The sequence below is a fragment of the Geotrypetes seraphini genome, chromosome 1 (assembly GCF_902459505.1).
Source record: "Geotrypetes seraphini chromosome 1, aGeoSer1.1, whole genome shotgun sequence".
NCBI classification, from domain to species: domain Eukaryota; kingdom Metazoa; phylum Chordata; class Amphibia; order Gymnophiona; family Dermophiidae; genus Geotrypetes; species Geotrypetes seraphini.
This window is the reverse complement of record NC_047084.1, coordinates 21,808,083-21,825,967: the sequence shown is the minus strand read 5'-3', so window position 1 is coordinate 21,825,967 and position 17,885 is coordinate 21,808,083. Positions and strand designations below refer to the sequence as shown.

General features: G+C 41.6%; 1 protein-coding gene across 1 annotated transcript in view; it reads right to left on the bottom strand.

Moving 5' to 3' along the window:
* The window catches only part of LOC117352237 (general transcription factor IIH subunit 2), a 67,451-nt gene that overhangs the window by 38,033 nt on the left and 11,533 nt on the right, over positions 1-17,885 (bottom strand). The window contains exons 6-9 of the mRNA XM_033928596.1: positions 16,872-16,922; positions 12,045-12,099; positions 4,865-4,970; positions 4,545-4,635 (exon numbers count right to left, since the gene is read on the bottom strand). Coding sequence (XP_033784487.1) covers positions 4,545-4,635; positions 4,865-4,970; positions 12,045-12,099; positions 16,872-16,922 — 303 coding nt within the window. The remainder of the gene's footprint in view (positions 1-4,544; positions 4,636-4,864; positions 4,971-12,044; positions 12,100-16,871; positions 16,923-17,885) is intronic.

The window sequence follows — 17,885 nt, the reverse complement described above, 5'->3', positions numbered from 1 at the left end:
AAGCACATTGACCACTATAGATTGGACTTTCAAAACTTCTGGAACTACTACTACTATTAATTATTTCTATAGCTCTACCAGACGCACGAAGCACTGCACCGAATCATAAAGAGTAAGAAAACAGTCCCCGCTCAAAAGAATTTACAATCTAAACAGGCAAGACAGACAAACAGGATGTCATGGATACAGTTAAGGGGAACGGTTAATTAGCGGGCTGGGTTGGAGGGTCAGCACCCAAGAAAAAGATCTGGGTATCAGTGTAGACAATACACCGAAACCTTCCTTTCAACGTGTGGTGGCAGCCAAAAAAATTAATAAGATGCTAGGAATTATTAGAAAAGGGATGGTAAACCAAACTAACCCCCTCTTTTACTAAGGTGTGCTAACCGATTAGTGCGCGCTAAATGCTAATGTGTGCATGTTAGTCTATGGACGCATTAGCATTTGCTAAATCGGTTAGTGCACCTTAGTAAAAGAGGGCCTAAGAATGTTATCATGCCTCTGTATCGCTCTATGGTGTGACCTCACCTTGAGCATTACATTCAATTCTAGTCGACATATATCAAAAAAGGTATGTCAGAATTAGAAAGAGTTCAAAGAAGAGCAACCTTGATAAAGGGGATGGAACTCCTCTCGTATGAGGAAAGACTAAAGAGGTTAGGGCACTTCAGCTTTGAAAAGAGACAGCTAAGGGGAAATATGATTGAAGACTACAAAATCATATGTAGAACAAGTACAAGTGGATCAATTTTTTTACTCCATCAAAAATTACAAACATTAGGGGACACTTAATGAAGTTATAGGGAAATACTTTTAAAACCAATAGGAGAAAATATTTTTTTACTCAGTTAAGTTCTGGAACACAGAGGATATGGTAAGAGCGGTTAGCACAGCTGGTTTAAAAAAAAGATTTGGGCAAGTTCCTGGAGGAAACGTCCATAGTCTGCTATTGACATAGACATGAATAAAGTCACTGCTTGCCCTGGGATTAGCAGCATGGAATGTTGCTACTATTTGAGTTTTTGCAACCTGGACTGGCCACCGTGAAGATGGGATACTGGGTTAGATGGACCATTCGTCTGACCCAGCATGGCTATTCTTATTTTCTTATGTTCTATATGTGTGAAAGAGACATGGCCTTATTTTAGCACTGTCTGCATGATTGAGCTGGTTTGTTTGGTTTACTGATAGGTTTAGTGCTCACTGTAGTGTTTGTGGTATTATCTTTTCCTAGGCAAATGCTTGTTGTGTGACTTGTGGAAGTTACTGCTATTATGGTATGTCGGATTTGCACTGTAGTTGCTGAGTGACATTTGTAATGCTTTGTATTACTTCACACTATGCCTGGTATTGGATTTGGATTTAGGTCATACCTTTCTCAGCAAAAGCTCAACACAAGTTACATTCAAATACAGTAGATATTTTCAGATCCCTGGAGGGCTCACAGTTTTTAAGTTTTATATCTGAGGCAATGGAGGGTTAAATGGCTTGTCCAACATCAATGTCCTCCCTGGTTCTCACCCTGCTACTCTAACCATGTTTGGTAACTCATCAGTAAATTAAAGGCTAAAGGAGCTGAAGCACAGTAGCCCTTTGGCAATCTACCAAAAACATTGCTAGGTAAATTATTTTATGGTTGTTAGTAATCTCAGTTTCTGTTAGAGTACTGCTGAACATTACTGTTCATATGGCCAACAGGGAGACACTAGATGGGGGAGCTAGGGCTGACAGACACAAGCATTAAAGTACCTGCATATATTTCCAGAATACTGCAAATACTATTCAGTTCAAATATGTTGCTCTTTTATACATTATTTTGATTTTTTTTGTAACATAAATCCCTGGAGTGTATACAGTGTGCATAACACCATCAGTAACAGAAGTAATGCAATAGACATCTGGTAGATAATGAAGGGGTTCTACTCTGCTATTTTCAAAAGAACCCTAGTGTCCCTTTAAACAAAAACAATGGTGCTCAATACAGAAGGTAGCTGCACTAAACATCCAGTAACTGAATTTTACCCAGAATAGCTATAAACTACAGGCAAATAAGTAGGGAAAGCAAGCAGAGTATGGCTCATGGAATTCTTTCCAAGTTCCCTGCGAGTGTTGATTTTGTGTCTGTCTGTGTCTTTTTTTTTTTTTTAATTCTTTATTCAGTTTTAACTCTTGCAACAAGTGTGAAAAATTCAATCAAATAATTCGTACAAATCACTTGACATTCTAACAATTATTGTCAAATACATATAAATTGATAAAATGGAGAGAGTGCTTGCTATACAGCAAGGAAATTATAATAGTTTCAAAAAGATTTGGGGGCCATTGATTGCATATTCTAATGATTAGACACCTTGGACACCTTTTTATTACATAGGACTATATTTAATGTGGTGATGGGGAGGTATGTTATGTGATTTAATGGGTTTATTCCTGATGAATGGAATGGGTGGGGGAGGGGTCTTTTTTATATGCATTTGTCTATCTGTGTCTTAAGAAATATTCACAGTCACAAAGTTTAAAATAGATGTTTGTCCTAGCTATATCCTGTAGATTGGGTAATACAAAGGTCACAGTCAATGTTCCCTCTAAGCTGGGTGCATGTGAGCGATAAGTTCAAAACTTTTTTCCCATATGTGCAACAAGTCCTAAAATCAACAATTTTCCAGATTTGTAACTATTTTTGTGAGCAACCATATAAAATCTGTGTGTGACACTCCTAGAATGTATGAGCGGAATAGAAGTCACTAATGTAATGTAATAATACCACTTATAACCTAAGTCAGGGGTCGGCAATCACTCATGAGCCACATGTGGCTCTTCTCCCGTGGCCACCCAGACCTACCAAAGTACCTGGTGGTCCAGCAGGGGTCTTCATGGCAGGAAATGAAGCAAGAACCCACAAAAGGTCGATACACTCATTTTATAAGGTAACCGCAAGGAGGCAGAAGTGAAAGGACCACCTCCTGCCACAAGACCCACACTGGACCAACCAGGTACCTCAGTAGAACCAGGGGAAGGGGGCCCTACCTATACATGGTGGAGCGGAGAAGGGCAGAGGCATTGTAGGGTTGAGCTGCCATGAGAGGGCCATGTTCCTGCCCCAAAGAACCCCCCGCTGGACTCAGTATCTAGGTAGGCCCTTGAGGGAAGGGGGAATCATGAGTTGAGAGGAAGATCAAAGGGTCAGAGCCTGAAGAGGGGAGAGAGCCTTGGCTATGGGTTGGGAGAGGGGGAGGGAGGGTGGGTTTGAGAAATACAGAGACCAGCGAGGGGTTGGAGAGGAGAAAGAAGCTACGGTAGATCTTGGAAAGGGAAGAGAGACCTGGAATATCTCAACCTCCCTTCTATACTCATTGCAGCTCTTTATAAATCTTGGGTCAAACATTTAGGATAAAATGGTTCTTTGCTTTAAAAAGGTTGCTGACCCCTAGCCTAAATGGTTTATTCAGGCACACAAGCATTTTTACTTATGTCCCGGTGGGCTCATACTCTACCTAATGACTTGGATTTGAACCCACAACCTCAGAGTGCTGAGGCTGTAGTTCTAATCACTGTGCCACATACTTCCCACTCATATGGAGCACAGGTCTCAGTGAAAGAGTAGAGGAAATGTCATGTTTACTGGCCTAAGACCTAAATGCTAGAACAGGGAACAGGTCACTGGACCTTAAGCTAACACGTTTTTATAAGATGTCCAAACCACTGAAATAGATGATGATCTCAGACAGTCTGGATGTAACCTCCTAATTTGCTGATAAGAGCAAAATTAATTGCACATGATTAACTTAAACCATTATAGAGCTGCTAATGTTAGGGAAATTATTAATGAAGTAAAATTGATAAAGAAATCATATGACCAATGAACCAAATATGGACCTAGTGGCATGCAATTATCATTGGATCTTAATGAAGTAACTGGATTGTGATTGGAAAACACACTAACTTACGTATGAATAATAATACATGAAATGATGTCAAAGTTAATAAAATAGCCTGTAGCTCATTGCTTGGGTGGAAACTGCCTGATTGAGCGTGCACCAATTTCTCTCCCATAGGGGCCTTTATGTTTTAAACTTCAGTTTGTGTCTGGTTGTTATTCCTTGTCCTCCCTTAGAGATGGAAGGACAGGGCTGTGTAGGAAATCTGTCCATGTAGATATTCAGAGTAAACAACATCTAGTGGGTGGACTTAAAAGTCTATGTTTGCAGGGTACTAGGAGGATTTTTGCTGTATGGCCCCTGGCTAAGTACCATCACTGCAACAAATAGGAGTAAAGAAAGCTGGTAAGTGATATAAAATAGCAGACAAATCCCCAAGCAGCAGCAAATGAAAGGTTCATGGGTGCCATGATACCAACTACCAACCCTGGTTCCAACTGAACTGAAAGTTGAAACAGAAGAAAAATTGAAGGGTGCAAAAAAAATTAAATTAAACAAAAGACTATGAAGAGGATAAAAACAACAGAAGTGAAGGGAAAAGGGACTTTGGATTTGGCTCAATGCCTTTTTTACCAGTACCTGAAAGCGTTATGCACATTTACTCACCTTAATTAAGTCATAGATGTTCGCTGGGTCACATGTTGTAAGACTGCTAAAAATGACCAATACTTCTCGACTTGTGTGTCCTGGCATGTGCCTATGAAGAATGATTTATACTGAAATTAGACCATTATTTTGCTTGTTATCATTTACAGAATCATTGCTATTTATATCCAAGAATTTGACGAATGTTTTAAGGATAAGCAATAGTTAAATTAAAAAAGGAAGAAAGTCAGTCTATATACAGACGATGTGAATACTCTCTTCCCTCTGAAAACACAGAATTGCATATTAGAGTGACCCTAGTGACAAAATAGGATACTGACTTGAGAGTCTGCATAGCCAAGTTTAAAGAGTTGTACAGTGAAGGCTCCCCAAGACAGCTCATATCAACAGATTTCTTCAGAGCAGTCACGTGTTTTTTGGGGTTTCCTAAAATTAGGAAAATAGAAAAAAATGTGAACTTGCAAGCAGAGACAACAAAATAATAGTAATTTTTAATGACACCTTCTAAACTCACTCAGGAAGAAAATCCCACAACAATGAGAACTCAATCACCACAATGCAAAAATCAGTCACAACAGTGGAAAATTGTATAGTAGTACGGAAGGGATTTCAAAATTGTCAAGACTATAACCTTTATCTATATAATCCAAACATCTGACTTTGCCAAGTTTCGGTACTTGAGTTACAAGTCCAATTGGAACTAATTTACATAAAATTAACAAACAAAAGCAGCTAAAGTTGGATTAAATATAATATGAAAGAGTTATTTAGGTTAGTTTCTTCCATTTTCAATATTAATCATTTCACTCAGGCTCCTCAAGCAACTCTTCCCTCTTCAGAAGATTTAGCCCAATATTTTAAATCTAAAGTGATTTAATCTGAGAGTGTCCTGTGCAGATATAGATTCCCTAGAAGTAACAGCTTTAAAGGATGCCTGCTATTCTGATTTGTCATGGATATAAGAATAGCCTTACTGGGTCAGACCAAGGTCCATCAAGTCCAGTAGCCCATTCTCACGGTGGCCAATCCAGGTCACTAGTAACTGGCAACATTTCATGCTACCGATCCAGGGCAAGCAGTGGCTTTCTCCATTTCTTTCTCAATAACAGACTATGGACTTTTCCTCCAGGAATTTGTCCAAACTTTTCTTAAAACCAGCTACGCTACGCTATCCACTCTTACCTCAACATCAGGCAATACGTTCCAGAGCTTAACTATTCTCCGAGTGAAAAAATATTTCCTCCTATCGGTTTTAAAATTATTTCATAAGAACATAAGAATTGCCGCTGTTGGATCAGACCATTGGTCCATCGTACCCAGCAGTCCGCTCATGTGGCAGAAAAGCGACTAAGATGGTTAAGGGGCTGGAGGCATTGCTGTACGGGAGGGAGAGAGAGGTAATATATATATATATATACACACACAAACACACACACATACATACTGGGATAACTGAAATCTCTCATTATTAGTGTGTTAGCAAATTTGTTAATCTTCCTAATTTCTGTCTTTTCATCTTGTCCAAGTAAAATCCCAGAAGTTCTCCCCATCATGCATGGAATTTCTATCCAATGAAGATATCACATTGCATTTTGTTTCCTGCTTAACACTTATTCAGTTTAACTCTATATTATCCTTAGTATTTATGCACCACCCCTCCATCATTCTAAATCAACACTGCCATTTCGATATAATGCAGGGGTAGGCAACCTGTGGCCCTCCACTGAATTTTTTATTTATTTATTTTAATATTTCTACACTGCTTATAGCCTAAGCAGTTTACTTTCAAGTACTCAAGTATTTCTCACTATCTCTCCCAGTGGGCTTCTAATCTGACTAACGTACCTGCAAGACCATGGGAAGTATACACAGTAAATGGCCCACACAAATGTCTAATTAGAGTTTTGTCATCAGTGGAACAGTTGAAGGATAAGAGATAAAAATAAAACACAAACAAGTCTTAACTTTTAAGACTGTGAAGTGTTCATAAAGTGTGCTTATGGTGTGGTATATCAGAATAAAATAAAACTTGTTAGCAACTGTTTGGAAAGACAGAAGTATACAGTACATAACATCATTCTGGTAATTTATGTTCATTCAGTCATCACATTGAGTTTTGTTGTCAGTGAATATTACTTTTTATATAGTCATTTATCTATGATGATAATTTGTATATATATTTTATATTTAGGTTTGTCTATGTATTTTATTTTTTTAGTGTTTTTGAGGCAGATGTATTTTATGCCAAAACACAGTGTTATGTCGAGTCTGAACTTTTGTGGACTTCACACAATAAACTATTTTATTTGTTCATTCTCCTGACATACATAGGGTATGCGACACCCGAGGCCAATCATTTTTTAATACCCCCTGCCCCCCCTTGGGCACTGCCTGAGGAAGGGGATTTTAGTCTCGAAAGGTTAGAAAAAAATGTATTAAAATTCATTCAATATAAAAAGATTACCTTATTTCCATTTTCCATTTATGTTAATCAATACAGCTATAATACATTACATTTCTAGACCACAATACCTCGCGGATCAATGCGGCTCACAAAAATAGAAAACTGGACATTCCCAGTGAACTACAAAGTAGACATCAATCAATTCAATTCTCTAAAAATTTTACAAACAAGACTGATTTCAGTAACTTTCTGTAATGTATGTAAGAACAGGACCTGCCAAATAAAGAACTCCTTACTACTGTACTTTATTCTAAAGCAACAAAAAAAATATTTTTCTATCTTTTGTCATTTCTAGTTTCTGCTTGCCTCATCTTCTCTTCACTCCCCATTCTATGCAGCATCCGCCCTCTCTGTCCCTTCCCTTCTGTCTCCACTCCCTCCCTCATGCTCTGGCATCTCTCTTCTCCTTTCATTCCCTCCCCAACTCACCCCCATGGTCTGGCATCTGCTTCACTTCCCCATGTTCTGGAACTCTCGCCTCTCTTCTCCTTCTATCTCTCCCTCCCCCTCAATGCTATGGCATTTCCTCTCTTTCCTTTCCTTTCCTCCCCCTTCCATTCCTTTTCCCTTCCCCCAATTGGATGGCTTTCTTCCTTACCCCTCCTTCCCTCCAATCAGGTATATGGTGCAGTATTTCTCAAACCCCCCCCCCACCCCCGATGAGTACTTCTCTTTCTTTCATTATCAGCAGCCTTCAGAACTCACTGCTCTGCCAGACCCCACCTATGAAAGGCAAAGGCAGGACCTGGAAGAAAGGAAGGCCCGAGACCAGCAGAGTAATAAGGTGTAAAGGCTGAGGCTGCTGCAAGGGAAGTTCCCAGACCATGATACTGATGCCGACCCCAGGAGCACTCCATTATGGTCTGCAGCCGGAGTGGACCGCCCCCCGCCCCCTTGGTACACCACTGCTCCTGGCTCTTTGGAGGTTCAATGTTTAATCCCACTTTTTTTGATTGAGTGAATTATATGGCACATTTGTTAATTTTCTGTGTGAGGTCTGCTAGGAGTAGTAACGGCATTCATGCGGCCCCCTGTGTATAAAGATTGCCCACTCTTGATATAATGGGCATAAGAACATAAGAGATGCCATTGCTGGGTCAGACTAGTGGACCATCGCACCCAGCAGTCCGCTCACGCGGTGGTCCTTTTGGTTAAAGACCAGTGCCCTAACTGAGACTAGCCTTACCAGCGTACGTCCTTGTACAGTAGGAACTTGTCTAACTTTGTCTTGAATCCCTGGAGGGTGCTTTCCCCTATGAAAGCCTCCGGGAGAGCGTTTCAGTTTTCCACCACTCTCTGGGTGAAGAAGAACTTCCTTAAGTTTGTATGGAATCTATTCCCTTTCAACTTTAGAGAGTGCCCTCTCGTTCTCCCTACCTTGGAGAGGGTGAACAACCTGTCCTTATCTACTAAGTCTATCCCCTTCAGTATCTTGAATGTTTCGATCATGTCCCCTCTCAATCTCCTCTGTTCGAGGGAGAAGAGGCCCAGTTTCTCTAATCTGTCACTGTACGGCAGCTCCTCCAACCCCTTAACCATCTTAGTCACTCATCTCTGGACCCTTTCGAGTATTACTGTGTCCTTCTTCATGTAGAGCGACCAGTGCTGGACGCAGTACTCCAGGTGAGGGCGCACCATGGCCCGGTACAGCGGCATGATAACCTTCTCTGACCTGTTTGTGATCCCCTTCTTAATCATTCCTAGCATTCTGTTCGCCCTTTTTGCCGCCACCGCACATTGTTTGGACAACTTCATCGACCTGTCGATCAGAACTCACAAGTCCCTTTCCTGGGAGGTCTCTCCAAGTACCGCCCTGGACATCCTGTACTCTTGCCTGAGATTTTTCTTACCAGCATGCATTACTTTACATTTATCCACGTTGAATCTCATCTGCCATGTCGATACCCATTCCTCAAGCCTGGTTATGTCATGTTGTAGATCTTCGCAATCCCCCTGCGGCCTTCACTACCCTGAATAACTTTGTGTCGTCCGCAAATTTAATCACCTCACTTGTCGTACCTACGTCCAGATCATTTATAAAGATGTTGAAGAGTATGGGTCAAAGCACCGAGCCCTGCGGCACCCCACTGGTGACACTCCTCCAGTCCGAGTATTGCCCATTCACCCCCACTTTCTGTTTCCTATGCTACAGCCAGTTTTTAATCCAAGTGAATATTTCTCCCTCGATTCCATGGCTCGCAATTTTCCGAAGTAGTCGTTCATGCAGAACTTTGTCGAACGCCTTCTGAAAGTCCAGATATACAATGTCAACCGGGTCACCCTTATCTATCTGCCCGTTTACTCCCTCGAAGTGGTGCAGCAAGTTCGTCAAACAAGATCTGCCTTTGCTGAAACCGTGCTGGCTGGTCCTCATCAGACCGTGTCCGTCAAGGTGATCAATGATGCGGTCCTTTATCAGAGCCTCTACCATCTTTCCCGGCACTGAGGTCAGACTCACAGGTCTGTAGTTTCCCGGATCTTCCCTTGAACCTTTCTTGAAGATCGGCGTAACATTCGCCACCTTCCAGTCCTCCGGAATCTTTCCCGTTTTGATCGACAGATTAGCTATTAGTTTAAGTAGTTCAGCTATGGTCCCTTTCAGTTCCTTGATGACCCTCGGATGGATGCCATCCGGTCCCGGGGATTTATCACTCTTAAGCCTATCAATCTGCCTATATACCTCTTCTAGGCTGACCGTCAACCCTGTCAGTTTCCAGTTTTCGCTTCCAGCATATAACCTGATGGGTTCTGGTATGCTGTGTATATCCTCTTTGGTAAATACAGATGCAAAAAATGTGTTCAGTCTATCGGCGATTTTTTTATCCTCCTTTAGCGCTCCCTTTATTCCTTGGTCATCCAATGGTCCCACCGCTTCCTTCGCAGGTCGTTTTCCTTTAATATATCGAAAGAACGGCTTGAAGTTTTTCGCCTCCTTGGCTATTTTTTCCTCGTAGTCACTTTTTGCCACTTTTACCGCCATGGCACCTACGTTGGTGGTGTTTGTGCTTATTCCAGTTTTCATCCGTTTTCGATCTTTTCCATTCCTTAAACGAGGTTTTTTTGTCTTTGATCGCTTCCTTAACCTCTAGTGAGCCATGCTGGTTCTTTATTCTTTTTCCTCTTTGATCCCTTGTTGATACGTGGTACATATAGATTTTGCGCCTCGGTGACCATATCCTTAAAAAGAGACCAAGCTTGCTCCAGCATTCTTATATTGTTTATCCTCTTCTTAATTTTCTTCTCCACCATGTGTCTCATCCCTTCGCAGTTTCCTTTTCGGAAGTTTAGGGCCATTGCCGTTATTCTGGGCCGACGTTTCACCCCTATTTCCAGGTTGAAGTGGATCATATTGTGATCGCTGTTTCCCAGCGTCCCTTCTACTTCTACATCCTGTGCCGGTCCTCGCAGCCCATTTAGAACTTAGTCCAGAATTGCATTTCCTCTTGTGTTTTCCTTGACAAGTTGTTCCAGGAAGCAATCACCTACAGTTTCTAGGAACTTGTTCTCTCTAGCACAGCCGGAGGTGCCTAGGTTCCATTCTATCCCCGGATAGTTAAAGTTGCCCATGACAACTGCATTGCCTCCCTTGTAGTTGTGTTCAATCTCATCCGTCATTTCTTCATCAATTTCTTCCGACTGCTCTGGGGGTCGGTAGTAGATGCCTATCCTCGTTTCTGGTCCATTTGTTCCTGGAATTTTGATCCATAGAGACTCTAACTTATCTGTCCATTGTGGCATGTTCTCTCCAGTAGATTCAATTCCCTCTACGACGTATATGGCAATGCCTCCTCCCTTTTGAGCCACTCTGTCTCTGCGGTATAGTTTGTATCCCAGTAGCACCGTGTCCCAGACACTTTCATCAGTCCACCATGTTTCCGTGATGCCGATGTCATCCTTTTGTGCCACAGCTTCTAGTTCACCCATCTTATTTCTAAGGCTCCTTGCGTTCGTGTACATACACTTGAGTTTGCAGCCTGTTCCCTTCTTGCGTGTCCTTCCCTCTTGTGTCCCTTTCGGCCTGTCCTGTACAAGATTTGGTGAGTCCTCCCCTCCATCTTCCTGCATGGTATCCTCCGGGTATACCGGTTCCCGAATCATTGACTCTCTCTCTCGGTCGACTATCGGCCTTCCCCTTCTTCCTAGTTTAAAAACTTCTCAACTTCTCTCTTGATGTTGCTTATTGAGACAGACATGGGGGAAGCTACTGCTTGCCCTGGGTTCGGTAGCATAAATGTTACTACTATTTGGGTTTCTGACAGGTACTTGCGACCTTGACTGGCCACTGTTGGAAGTAGGTTTGGACAGATTCCTGGCAGAAAAGTCCATAGTCGGTCTCCCTGGGATTAGTAGCATGGAATGTTGCTACTATTTGGGTTTCTGCCAGGTACTTGTGATCTGGATTAGCCATTGTGGAAACAGGATTCTGGGCTAGATGGAGCATTAGTCTGATCAAGTATGGCTATTCTTATGTCCCATTGATTACGTAAAAAATTCAGTACGATTAAAATTCAGACACATCGAAGGCAGCATCAAAATGAAAGGAATAGTCAGGTTCAAAAATTCAAGGCAGTTTATATTACTTTCTGGTCAGGTTGACACCAGATCTAGGCTAGTCAATAGCTTTTAGCTTCAAGTGGCTTGTACACTGGTTCACCCAGAAGGGACCACTGAGCTACTATAGCTGGGAAGATTTTTATTTGTGCTCAAGCATCAAGGAGGTAGTCGCAAACTTATCATACATGGGCTTGCTGACTGGCATTTCTGATGCAGTTTGCACAAAATGGATACTCCAAGTAGCAGGGAGCTCCCTTCAGCAAGAGTAAGCACATACACCACTTGAGACTACAACATATTGCATAGTCACACATCTCCTACACAGAGAGGACATGTGCAATGCAAAAAGTCAAACTGCTCAAACCTGTTTAATCATAAACAATTTAAGGATTTTTTTTTTGGGGGGGGGAAGAGGGGTGAGAGAACAACCAATCTCCTAGCTGAAAAACACTAAATACTGAACTGAAAGAAGGGAATTATACCTGCAAGTTCACTCAGCTTTTCTGCCCTTTTGCCTTTGGTAACAATTATACCAATCTGAAAAGAAAAAAGAACCAAAGTGAATTAGAAACAAATCTGTTAGTGAAACTTACTATGGCTGTTTTAGGGAAAGGTGAGGAGTAAATAAAATAAACAAATAGTATCTACCAAATTCAGGTATTTATGCAGAAACTTTGTGTTAAGAGCCATGCACTGACACTTAGGGCATAATTCTATCAAGGAATGGCCTAAATTTAAGTAGAAAAAAAAGCAAATGCCAGTATTCTAGTTATTTATACATGTATGTAGTTATATATACACAGGCAAATAACAATTTCCAGCTATACACTGTTCTGTAAGACACAAGACAATATTTAATAGCATGCACTTTACAAGTGGTCGTCCACAAAGGCAGAGCTCTGAGGTGCACACTTACATGCGTAGAAGATCTAGGCTGGTGTAAATGCTTGTACACCAATTATATATTTGCTATTACACTAGCATTCTATATAAAAAAAAGTAAATGCCTATTTTCTTTAATTAGGCACCCTGATGCTCCTTTGTAAAATTACCCTCTTAGTGCATGGCATTCCAAAGTTTTGCTCCCCAAGTAACCAAACAGTATGTAAACAGACCCAATACAAAAAATGTGCACCAACACAGGGAGTTGCACTGGGTGCATGCGCATGTGTGCTACTGGTAGCTATATCTTTTGCTAAAAAAAAATTAAAAAAAGTTATCAGCAGCTGAATTGCATGCACAAACTGTACATCTGTATTATTTTGTAACAACCCACTGTACTATTTTATTCGAACAGCAAAAGATCAGTGGATTGTTACATGGATTTTAATTGTTGATTTGGGATTTTTGTATGGACATATTTTTGAGTTTGAAGGACTTTTGTGAATAATACACAACACTGGAAACACATTGAGCATGTTGAACAGCTGAAGTATTGCCAGCAACAGACAGAGTAAAATCCAGCTGGCAAAAGATAAGTAAAAGCCATCTTACTTATTTATGGCCATCTTTATAAATATTTGTTAACCTAAAGTGGAATTGTTCCGTAGGAAGGAAGGCAGAAAGTGTTTTGAAGTCTGGGCTGGTGGAGTCTGTTGCTCCTATACCGATAGCTCGTTGGCTTTCTCACTGAGCACTTTATAATAATTTATTATTTTATAATAAATTTTTATATCAATTCTCCTTATTAAGAATTCTATGGTGTACAATCTATACCATAAGTACCATAAGTATCAGAAAAGAATTGCAATTGCAGATGTGTGCACATGTATCTTCAGGTGCCAACACAATATTGTGTGTGCAGGCCTGTACACACATGCAACTCTGAACAGTCCAGTACTACTCCTCTGTTCTGTCTTTTTTTTTTTTTTTTTTAAATTTATAATTTTGAATACTTTACAATATCCAAGAATTCAAAAGAAAAAAGGATATCGCATAAAATAAAGTAATACATAATCAAATCATACATACAAAGTTCCTTTCAAGCCCACATTAATGGGAAGTATATCTTGCTATTTCTAAAAATAAAGTTCAGGAAATATAAAGAATGGTAATTCTTGGTTCATAGTTATAAACCCTGAATCTTTCCTTAATCTTGGATACTATTATATTAATTCTCCTCATATTTCTCAGTAAGGTGAAACAAATCTCATTTCTATTTCTTTTCTCTTGCAATTAAGAATTGTTGTAGTTGTATTGTATCCCAAAAAGAATATTCGATATCTTGTAATTTAATCATACATTTACAGGGAAATTTCAGGTAAAAGGATGCATCCAGTGCCAATACTCTATCCTTCAATTTCAAAAATTCTTTCCTCCTCAACTATGTGGTTCTGGATACATCCGGAAAAATCCTGACCAAATCCCCGCAAAATTTTGTTAATCTATTTTTGAAATAAAGTCTCATTATCAACATTTTATCCATCTCGCTCATGCATGTTATTACCAGGGTGGACCGAGTCTGAATCACATCCTGTGTGTCTTCTAAGAATTCAGTCAAATTTACCTCTGGTGTGGTCAGATGGTCCTCCCCCTGGGCAGATTCAAGTTTTTTGAAAGGTATATAATAATAATTATTTATTGGAAAATTCTCTGCATTGGCCAATCCCAGTACTTCTTTAAAGAATTTCCTTAATAAAATCTCAGGTGACAACAAGTGAGTTACTGGAAAATTGACCAAGCGTAGATTTTTCACTCTATTCATATTTTCTATAGATTCAATTTTAGAATGTATTACAGTTGAATCTTTAACAGCTGATACAGAGACAGCTTGCAAATTATTACATTGGTTTTCCACCACATTTAGTCGTTTATCCAAACAACCTAGGTTAGCATCCACATTTTCTAATTTAGAAGAAACTGACTGGGAATAATCTCCCATTTGCTTCATCGTTGTCCTGAGAAATCCTTCAACCCTAGATATACCTAACCATAAGTCTTTTAAGGTAATATCCTGTGTTTCTTCTGTTCGTGTGGTTTCATCCACTCCACCAGAAAATATCAAAGGTTTAGGTATTTCGGCATATATTAATTTACTTGAATGGGTGGATGAAATCATTTGAGCATCAGATATGGCGGGGGTTATATTCCCACTATCACTGGATACTGGATGAAGGGGAGGAGTACGATTGAGAGGACTCATTGAGGCTCCTGACAATGAGGAGTCTGCTTCTGGTGGTATCACTGGTGGATTATCCGAAAATAATAGTAAATGTCTGTCCATTGGACCTGATACCACTGGTGTAGAGCTTTTAGGTTTTATCTTTCTTTTACCCATATTCTTAAAGTCATATAATAGTATATTGAAAGAATTTATAGATTATCAGACCAGCTTCCAGCTCCCAGGCTCCTCGTGGCTCCAAGGGGCGTGCCCAAGGGGCCGCAACCGCGGCAGCGGCTTGATTTTAAGGCTATGGAGACGGACCCGGTGATCAAGGGGTCCGTCTCTGTAAGTGCCTGCACGGCGGTAGGAAAAAGCAGCAAACCGCTGCTGCGGGTGAGCAGGAAGCAAACAATCCTCTCCGCTCGCTGTATCCTCAGTGGCATGGTCTCCCTGTTCTGTCTTTTTTATCCATATTCATTATGGAAGCCAGAAAATGGCTACAGATCTTATGCGACCACAGAAGAATAAGTTAACCTCTTCAGACCTTGTATTAAAGCTCCAGCAGAGGTCAAAGGCACAGGGTCTGAGCAAATTACAACCTTCTTACCGTGGGCCATAGCGCATGCAAAACATGGCAGCGCACCAGACAGTTATCTACCGCAAAAAAGGTGTGAATCAATGAAATCCTGCCCTAGGGAAGCCCATCTGAGTGGTTTTCTTGCAAAAACGAAGCTTTAAATGCTAAAAATAACTTTAAATCTAAATTGGGAGAATTCAAGATGGCTACTGTGGTGCTGATTTTGACTAAAAAAGCCCCCAAGAATACTAGAAGCCCTCAAAAATGGTGGTTTTAGGGGTGGGGTAAGCGTAAGACATGCAGGGAAACCTCCCCAAACCCCCTTTTGAAGACCTCCCTCTCCCCCAAATTGCTAATTCAGGCTGTCAGCCTGTACTCACTGTGACATGTGCTGACTGGAAAACACTGCTGAGAGAGCTGAAACAGCTTACAGGGAGATCCTCTGCCTTAGGAAGCAGGGAAGCTTGACTTGAAAACTTCGGTCTGCCCCCCTGGATGGACATTCATGGTTGGGACCTCCGCCACCCTCTGACAAACTGCGCAGACGCCTGGCAGAGGAACGCATTCTGGCCCTGATCTTGTGCGTGCCTCCATGGAGCCACACAGCCTGCACTCGATCCACTAGAGGATAAACCTGGAGTGAGCAAGCTCCCAATGGAAGGGTTCTTGAGCCCCGATCTGAAGTGCAGGTTGTCCAGAAGGTGACTTTTCCTAAGATTTGCAATCTCCCGCAATCAGAGCTGACCCTGCAGGGAATCTCTGCAGCACGAGGGCAAAACCCGCTAACGAAAAGACTGAACTTGAAAGAAAATGAACAGGACAAAACAAGCTCCTTGTAGAAAGGAAAACTAATTCCTGAGGGGACAGTGGTCAGGTGAGAGAGATGGAGCTAAAGTCTCTGGAATACAAGGCTTCCTACAAAGTCCTGGTGGGTAGACTGAATTATCCCACTGGTCCCAGAATAAAATGGGATTGAACAAGAACAGAAATATTTGACCATCTTGGGTAAGAATCTCCTACACAATACAATACAGTACCAGTAGAATCCTGATTAACTGGTACTCAACCAATTGGCACTCTCATCCAACCGGCAAAATAAAATCACGGGTAAACAAAAAAATTGTCCTCCCTCCAGCCTCCGAAGCAACAGTGGCAGCAGTCCTGAGCCGCAAACCCTCTCTATCCAGTCCCAAGGCAGTGACATACCCCCTCCCTCATTCCTGCCCCAAAGCAGCGGCAGCAGTCCTGAACCACGATCTGCTCCCCTCCCTCCCTCCCTCCAGTTCCAAAGCACCAACAAAGTGACCCTGAGCTGCAAATTCCCCTTACATGAAGCAGTAGCGGCAGCCGGGCAGCAGAGGCAATGCTGAATAAACACTAGCAGGGCCTTTCCTATGATGCGTCACTTCCAACATGGCAAAGGAAATTCCCTGCTGGGGCTGGCTGTAAGTAGTCTATTTTTAGCGCTGCCACGGTTGACTGGCTGCCATTGCTGCTTCGATAAGTGAAGGGGGGGGTCCAGGCTGGTTTTAACCACTCTACTTGCAAGGAAAACATGAGAATATGGGCCTTAGTGACAATTCTGATAGGGGTCACCCAAGCAGTACATTTCAGCATGATTCTACATACCTGGCTAATTGGATTCTGATCAAAGTACTCTTCAACAAAGAGTTCCAATAACTATAAAGCAAGAGAAGAGATATCATTTTACTAGTAGATGCTAACAGAGTTCTCTGCCTGAAGTAAAAGCAGGCCCATTTCTGACTGTCTCCGATTCTAATCAAAGGCCTAGTTTACTAAGGGCTAGATGCACAAAACACTTTACTCATGTACTGATGGGTCACTAAACCACGGAATTTGCCGACCCGATTCTCAAAACGGCTCACCACATGGATTTCCGTGCGGTCGTACATTTTCCAATTCTCACATGCAAATGACCTCTATTAAAATGAAGTTGTTAATATTAAAATGAACCATCCAATCAATGATCTAATCTTGCATGCCATAATCGGATCGCTAATGCTGACCTGAAAAACAACATGTGTACTTGTTTTTCTATGGGAACAGATGTTGTGTGTAACACACACACAAAATATCTGCCTCATAAGAAAAGGTTGAGCTGCCCCCCTCCACTCCCCCGGAAGAAAAATAGAGGCAGGAGGGCTAGCCACTCCCTCCCTGACCCCCTCTCCCCCCAGCGAGCCAAACTGCCCCACCTCCGGGAGAAAATAAAAGTTGGCAGGAGGGATGTCCAATCTCTCCTTGACCCTTCCCTCGCAGGACCTCCCTCCCCCCTACTTTAGAAAGGATCGGCAAGAGGTTTGCTTGACACGCTTTTTTTTTTTAATGGGATATTGTGCATATGTAACATTGCCATATAAAAGCCCCAACAGCTGAGTGGCAGGAGGCTACTTTGGAGCTTCCCCTGCCACTCAGCTGTTTGGGCTTCCCCAAACCGGCTCTGAGTATGTGCAAGAGCCGGTTTCTAAGCGAGTGATTGGATGGGATTATAACTACCCTCCGCAAAACTCATTTGAATGGACAGCTGGTTGAACATCAAGCACTCTTTAGAAATTGGCCAGAAATAAAAAAAATCAGCCCACAGCAACCCACATGGGCTTAGCGACCATGTTTTGTGCATCT